Source organism: Cajanus cajan, chromosome 7, assembly GCF_000230855.2.
Source record: "Cajanus cajan strain Asha chromosome 7, NIPB_CcT2T_4, whole genome shotgun sequence".
In the NCBI taxonomy this organism is placed as follows: domain Eukaryota; kingdom Viridiplantae; phylum Streptophyta; class Magnoliopsida; order Fabales; family Fabaceae; genus Cajanus; species Cajanus cajan.
Window position 1 is genome coordinate 12,118,059 of NC_138523.1, and position 8,547 is coordinate 12,126,605.

The following is an 8,547-nucleotide window of genomic DNA, read 5'->3' on the forward strand; positions in this document are numbered from 1 at the left end:
CTTCAAAGTATATAATAGTTAGATTTCTAAGTTTAGTTAGTTGGATATTATGTTTCTAGTTTGATAGCATTGACAAACATATGTTTTATAGTTTTTTTAGGATAATAGGATTTACATTGTCTTAATTTATACTTTTAAGATTTATATATTATTTTCTTTTTGTCATTCAATTTTGAAATATAAATTATATTTGAATTTGTATTCTAGAATGCCTAGGTTAGGTTTTGTATTTTGGACTGTATGCAAGTTTTGAGTGTATCAAAAAATAAGATTTTTTAAAAAAAAAACGCATCAATTTACGTCGGACACACCATGTTCGACATAAATTTACGTCGGATATAGCATTGTCTGACATAAATTTACGTCGAACATGCTGTATCTGATGTAAATTTACATCGTCTTACGTCTCTTGCATTAACGTCGGACCTTTTTTCAACGTAAAAACCTTAAAATAATCGATACAAAATACCTCTTTTATACTAATGTGATGTAATAGTATTCACAATAGCATAAGTTTTCTTATCTTTTGAGTAATTTATCACTTTATTGAATAAAAAATGATTTTTGTACATCATAATTACTAGAATTGTGATATCTAATAATTATCTTTCATTTCAAATTAAATTTTAGAAATAATTATTTTTGTGCCATGTACCATGTTTTTTTAACAAATCAAATAGACAAAAAAAACAACAACAATTTTTTCCTCAAATTAAAAATATAATAGATATATTTAATTGACGACAACATTAATTAGATATGACAACTATCATAAATATGAATTTTTATATTTAAACTATATATGAACAGAATATTTAGTAGTTTTAGTTAATATATTTTACCTCTACAATTACTCAAATTAAACCACTTAAACCCTCCAATTAATTGTTAATCACTTATTATATTACTCAACTTCAATTAGTTTTTATCTTTTAGTTTATTTTATTTTTAAACAAAATACTTGGTGTCTCTGTTACGCTAATAAACGCTAATATAAATATCTAACAATAAGTTATGGTTGAAGAAAAAAATAAAATTGAAAATAATACGTAATTAACAAAATATAACAACTTTTGTAATTTGAAGCTTGAATTATAAAAAACTCATTATTATTTAACAGTTTTCGTACTTAATATGAACATGAAAGGAAAGATAATTCTGACTTGATACTAATCTGTTATGGTTTCATTGTAACATTTTTGTTTCATGTTTTCATCATTGATATAGTAACCCTAAACATACATGGCCACACAAAAGAAGGTAAAGTGCAGGAATCGGAGGTCAACAAATTAATTACTTGCGCCGTGTTGTGGGTCATTTATTTCACAGTCAAATAGCAAGGACCACAAAATATATATAACTGTCGAGTGTATCGCTGGAGAATTACTATGCTGCAATGTGTGGCTTTTTTGGGTATATGCTGCAACTTGGTGCTGTATGATATTGATTGATCCTTGTGCTCATTAATTTGCACACCCATCAAGCAGTACACTACATCCTGAAGGAATTAGATGGATATTATTACTCATACATGTTTATGTGTGTGTAAAATCTCAGTTCAGTGTACTTAAGACAAGTATTACACCACACAAGTTAATTCTTGCTAATTAATTATCCTTATTCATCATTGATATATTATATCATAGAATACATCAATTGCAGCCAGCATTTGGGTGCAGATCCAGTGGTAAATTGAGATGCAATATATGTGGTAGATATCATGATAATTAGTTAGGTTTTTTTCCTAGTAAACCAAAACAGCTACTCTGGTAATGCAACGAAATTTTTCTGCATTATGTGTATTTATTTCTGCAACTTTTGTAACCACACCAATTTGATTGCTAGGCACTTTTAGTAGATTAATTAAAGACCATAGAGTATTGAGCACTATCCAGTTCCAGCACCAATTTTAACTAGTTCAGCCAATATAGTTTATTATTCTCTTAAGAATGGAATTAGAAATTCTTTTTTAGATAGTCATAGTATTGATATGAAATATCCATCATTAAAAGTGATGACTAATTTTTGTTGGGAATTGTGAGCATACACAAAATGAATATTCTCCTTTTAACATAGTTTATTTTATATTTAATATCAAGATTTGAATCTTAAATAACTTGATTAAAGGACACAAACTGCTATCACACTTATATTGATCAATGTGAATAATTAAGAATTTACTTAATTAGTAATTAGATAAGACTTTCAGCGGTGCTTATATATATGGGAGGCTTTTAGGGCATCTCCAATAGAAGTAACTTATTTGAGTTACTTCATGCATTGAAAAATGAAATAAGTGGTCCCCAGTATGCCATATCAGCATTAAACAACTCAAGCACAAATTTACTCCAATGGTAAGAAACGTTAAGAAATTCAACTTTTAGAATTTTTTTCTAATCATTTATGAACCAAATTTAAATTTTTATCAAAAAGGATAATTACACTACAATGAAAAAAAATAAATTACGAGAAAAAATACACAATAAATAGATATTAAAAATAAAATAAAGCAATAGTAAATACATTTTTTTTTGTTCGTCCCTGGAGTATCCAGAGCCGATAGCAATGACTAATCTTCTCGCTACGTTGGAGACACCTAAAAGGGTGGGATAACTAGTCTCAAGATTTAACGCGGCTGCATACACAAGGCAGGATTCAAACCCCTGACCTTGCTTAAGCGTGGATCAACCCCTACCGCTAAACCACACGCTTGGGGGTTAGCAATAGTAAATACATAAACATTATACGAAATTAATTTTCATCATTATTATTTCCGAAACGTTCCCAAATATGTTCAATAAAATCTACTTGAAATCTTGTAAAGAATGGTTGCTTGAGGAAACAACTCTCTCTCTTCTTCAAGTAACTCATGTTATCACATCAGAGTCCTCCAATGACAAGAAACCGAGGATTGAGTTGCTTTATGGGACAAACAACTCCCATTGAAGTTACTCTTATAAATCAGAATATAGTGGCAACTCAAAATTTGCAAACTATTTTACATAAATTTGTTTAAAGTTTTTTAATTAAGTGTTTATATTTTTTAAAAATATAATTAAATTTTTTATCTTCTATAAATTTTGTAATTAAGTATATGAAGTTTGATTATAACAACTTGAAAATGTCAGAAAAAATAATTTGTGACGATTTTACTAATTCAGAGACCCGGTTATAAAAGTTGTTAAAGATAATAAATGTAATTATATTTTTTCAATTTAGAAATTTAATTAAAAAATTTCAAAAAAATTCGAGACATACTGATATATTAAATTATTAAACAAAAGAAAAGAGGGAAGAAGAAATCATATACGAACATTTACTATTCCCCTCATATGAACCAATTATCTACAAATGAGGACAAATGATTTTGTTTTAATTTTTAATTCAAAGTCTCTTTCATAATAAAAATTAATAATAAAAAATGACCTGGTTTAATGCCTAAAGGAGCACATTAATCTCCTTGTTCACATAAATATTTACCGAAAAAGTAACAAAGGGAAGAAATTACTATCTCAGTTACCAACCTACAGTACAAATACCAAAAACCTGCACTATTTAACCCAAAACTATACACACAGAGAAACACGAGGGAGGAAGGAGAGAAACAGTGACCAATTGATGCAAGCATCGTTGAAGCCTTGAAAATGCAAAATACCAGGTAATAATACAATTTTGATTCCATTTGCATGCATAAAAGAAAAAGAAACTCACCTGAGATTGGTGTCACATTCCAACACGCAAGTGAACTTTGTCACTTCGCCTCCCTCACTAAAATATAAATTGAAGCCATTATTTTTCTCCTAAATGACCCATAAATATATATAATAAGATTGATTATATAATCATCATCAATCTCTATACATAAACCCTCACTTAGCTCTTGTTTACATGATGTGAGACCGTCTCAGATACTAGACTCTCAAATTTCCGTGCTGCTTACACCACTCATGCACGAACCATATATCTTTCACTACTCAGTGGTTTTGGTTTGCTTTATTGAACTTTAAGCCATAGTTCTCCCACAAGTTTCCACCCTCAGCACTCATCAAGAAGGGAAAGCAACTATCAGAGGGAGCAACATTTCCAACATTTGATTTTGAAGGTGAAGAACCATTATTTCTTTGTAGCCTCTCAATCTCTTTCCCTTGATCATTCATATCACCACAATATGCACTTCCATGATCGTATAGGGAAGATTGTTGATCATCATCGTTCTTGAAGTAAAAGCTGGTTCTAGAGTTTTCCTTGCGCTTCTTGTTCCCTTCCTTGTTATCCTCCCTTGAATAGTTGTTACTCATACTTTCCCATTTCTCTTTGCACATCAAAGCACTCCTTTCGTAGCCAAAACAAGCCATTTTGTTAGCTACTACCTCCCATGTAACCTCTTCTGAAATTTCACTATGAAGAAAACTTGTCTCCAACTCAGCTCTCAACTGTTGAAGCCTTGTGATCTCAGATTCTTGCCAGCTATCAGAACCTCTGATGATAGTATTGCTGTTTAAGATTTCACTTCCATCTTCATTATTCTGGTTTTGAACTTCAGCTGCTACTGCATTTATACCCTCAGAATGAGTTTCATCCTTCATTATCTGTGTCCCAGTTAATTTTTGCAAAGCCTCCATTAGAGCACTATCCCTGGCTTCAATCCATGCTCTCTCTTTAGCCCAAAACTTTTGTTCCCTCTCTAACCTGTTTGCCTCTTGTTTCCTCCACTCTTCCTCTCTCAGCATCCTATCTTTTTCCTTCTCTTCAAGTGTCTTCACCAGTTTATCCAACCACTCCTTTTGCTTCTCCACCAGCTTCCTCATCTGTGAGTCAATGAAGTCTTTTATCTTCACTTTCCAACTCCTCCCACTCTTCCTCTTTCTCCTCTTCTCCATGGACTCATTCTCCATGCTGTGATCATATTCATCATCCTCAGATGATGATGTGTCAAAGTTTGTGGAGTTAGTGAGGCTGAGGCTGTCACAATGCTTGTTATTGTGAGACTGAAACTTTTCTTGATTTGTTTGGGAAGGGGCGTGGCTGCTTGCTTGAAAATGAATGGTGCCAACAACATTGGTTTCCGGGACTGAAACTGTGTTACTGTTTTCTCCATATAAGGCTTCAAGTTGACGAAAGAATCTGTAGTGCTTCCCATCATGCCTTCCTGCCTTACCTTCCTTTGTCTTCTTGTAATATTTGTACAAATTCTCAAACTTCTCCCTGCACTTCTTCCCACTCCTTTGATATCCATGTTCTTCAGACATGATCCTGAGATCACCACCACAATCAAAAACCAAATGGGTATAGAAAAAATTAACCAGAAAAAAAGCTATCCCAACATTGTAGAATAGAACCCTAGTTCTTCTCATAGAACAGCCCCTCCCCCCGATGTGACGATGAACATTGGCAATTAGTAATTAATAATTTTATGCAATGCCATGCAGTGACATTTTTGGTGCCTAATTATAGCAAGCACAAGAAAGCATGCGACACTGCAATTGCCATAGAAGTGAGGCTTCGAAGGAAGAGCCTCAACTTGATGTCATTTCATACGATGGAATCAGAAGACAGGTGCAAATGCATCGGAATGGTCAATGAACTTTCAACAAACGAAAAACAAATAAACAAATGAAGGGATCAAAATCTTTGCACCTAAAAGATGGGTACAAAATTTCAAAATGGAAAACGAGACAGCGCTAGAAACCGTACTAGAAACACGAACTTAATGTTTTTAAGTACACGATCAATTGTCGAAAATTGAATAGATAAGTAAACAGCTTTAATTTTCACACTGTATAGTCATTTCATTTCCAACGAAATTGAAGCTTAACAAAATTAATGCACACCGTTACATGTCATATAGTTTCCAAAACTCCTAACGACAAAATTAACGTCAAGTCCATCCATGTCATCTCACAATTAACTAAACCCCGGAAACGCGACATGTGCATCGAATTTAGTTGGTTGCCCTTATTTTTTTTTTTAGAAAACAAACAAATTAACAGACTCCACAAAATCATTTTAAAATCCTCAACTCTTGAATATACAGAAATTGGAGAAGCAAGTACTATAGAAGTAGAAGAGGAATTCTTATTTTTTTTATCCGCAGAAATCAAATTCAGCGTCTTGAGATTACAACAACTCACACACATAACTCAACTAATTGAGTTGAACTCTTTGACAAAGTAGTGAAAGAGGAATTATTTAAGAGTATTACAATTCCATTTAAATAAATTCCACCATAAATACTTTGAAAAGAGTGAGTATTTCTCTTAACCTAAAATCAAGTTAAACATTCCATGAGAGTACATAGAAGAAAAGATAAATAATGAATTTTGAGCATCTTTGTTTGATAACCTAAAATGAAGTTATGTGGGGAAGAAGTGAAATATTGTACCTAGAGACTTCATCCCATAAGGGACCCTTGTGATTAGCCTCTTTGAATTTAGGGTCCAAGCGAGATCTGATCTCAAGAAGAGTTAGAGTCTCCTGTCTGGGCCATCTTCCGGTGGAGGGGTCTGCACCGATGCAAGCTGCACCCTCGGCGTCAAAGGCACTAGTGGCGGGTGGAGTGGGTACGGCGGCGACGGTGGTGGCTGCAGAAGAATCATGGGTGGTGGAAGCAAAGTCGTGGAGGCCAGGTGGCATTATGTCGCGACCGAACATCATAACCTCGTAGTGATGTTGTTGGGGAGAGGGCAAGGGTGTTGGCCCGAGATTCCGGTGGTGGCCGGGGAAAAGCACCGGCGGCATGGAGGGGAGGTTGTTATGGGGCGGCCTCGGCCCATTGAGCACTTGCCTGAGATCGTTCATGTTCATGTTGATGTTGAAGTGTTGTTGTTGGTGTTGTTGTTGTTGTTGATGCTGATGGTGGAGGTGGTGGTGGTGATGATGGTGATCTTCCATTTCCATGAATGAGACTTGAGAGAGTGAGAGGGAGGAAATAAGGGGGGAGAGAGAGTGAAGGAGAAGCGGCAGAGTCGGATCCTGTCGTCCACGAAAAAGCTCAAAATTTAAGCTGAGGAGTATGGTCCCATGTCCAAGTGTATGCTAGTGTGATGGTGTATATGTATGTATGAGAATATGACTAATAGAGAGAGAGAGTGAAAGAGAGAGAGAGAGAGTGTGACACAGTGTATGTGTGTGCTTATTCTATTCTATAGTATATGTTAGTGTGTTGGAGTGTTTAGGAGTGTGATCTGTCTATTTGGCCTTTCGAAGAACAATGCTGCTTCGTTCTGTGTCTTTGTTCAGAACAGTGTGGGGGTGGGGTACGTTCAAGTGATTGAAAGAAGCCAGCAAAAGGGTCTCTAAGCCCTAAGCCACCAACACGAGAATAATGTATGTGGCCTATCAATTTCCAGGGCGACAAAAATAAATGCTAATTAACTATTACATTTTCTTGTCATTAAAATTATAATATAATTATAAATTATGTCATATTTTTTAAAAAGTTCAATAACTTTCCTCAAACTTTAGTTTTAAGTATTCATATACGAGTATATAACTACGTTAATTACTTTTATTGATGAACAGTTTTTACCAGGAAGTTTGTAAACCTATTTTTACTGGAGTATAATCTTTCAACTATGTTTTCTTTTACACAATACTCAAATTTAAAATAGTTAATTATTCATGTATAATCATATGACGAATATTTACTTCTAAGTGTGTGAAAACATTAAAATTATATATATATATATATATATATATATATATATAAGTTAAAAATTTTAAGTATATCTACAAGTAATATATTTTATTATAAAATGTTAATACACTTTTATATTTATAATAAATATTTTTTTATAACATCTTATTAGACTCAGTTATTTAAAATTAGTTTTAGAGTTTAATAGTAATTTATCTATGTAAATAATATTTAATTTTTTATTTATCATAATCTATAAATATTATCAATTTAACTATTAAATTGGGTAGTATTATTATAATTAATTAATCATTATGTTTGCAAAATTTTCTATAATTTAATTATTTAAAATATGTAACTAACTATATTTTATTTATTTGAACATCAAATAATATACCGTACATTAAAATTAAATAATGGAATATATATATATATATATATATATATATATATATATATATATATATATATATATATATATATAAATTAAAAGTTTGTTGTTTTGTTTTTGCTGAGTCTTAAACATATGTTTGTAGGGCAGCCAATGAAAGCTTGAAATGAGGCAGCTAAAAGTGGGATCGATGACGAATGGAAGACAGCAAGTTTACATTGCTGACGCGTGTATAGTGCTTTGGATGCTACCTTTCTTAATTTTGGTAATGATTCACTACAACCCATCACATATCCTGCTTCTTTCAAATTATTTTAAATACTTTTAAATATTCTAAATCAATTTTGTGGAATTAACTTTTTGCCTACCTTCAAATTAGTTCATTTATAAAGAAATTAGTTAAATCTTATTGCTAAAAGTTAAAATTGTGAGATTTAGTCTATTTTTAAACAAATAATAAGTTGTTGATGTGAATGATATTTGTCTCAATTTATTTTAATGTAAAATCTTAAGTTTGAGT

General features: G+C 32.3%; 1 protein-coding gene across 1 annotated transcript; it reads right to left on the minus strand.

Moving 5' to 3' along the window:
• Nucleotides 1-3,595: 3,595 nt before the first annotated feature.
• LOC109805161 (trihelix transcription factor PTL) lies at nt 3,596-7,223 on the minus strand. The gene is made up of 2 exons (XM_020367163.3): nt 6,383-7,223; nt 3,596-5,253 (listed from the first exon to the last, which is right to left on the minus strand). The coding sequence occupies exons 1-2, from the start codon at nt 6,895-6,897 to the stop codon at nt 3,975-3,977; spliced, it is 1,794 nt and encodes a 597-aa protein (XP_020222752.2). The 5' UTR covers nt 6,898-7,223; the 3' UTR covers nt 3,596-3,974.
• Nucleotides 7,224-8,547: the final 1,324 nt, after the last annotated feature.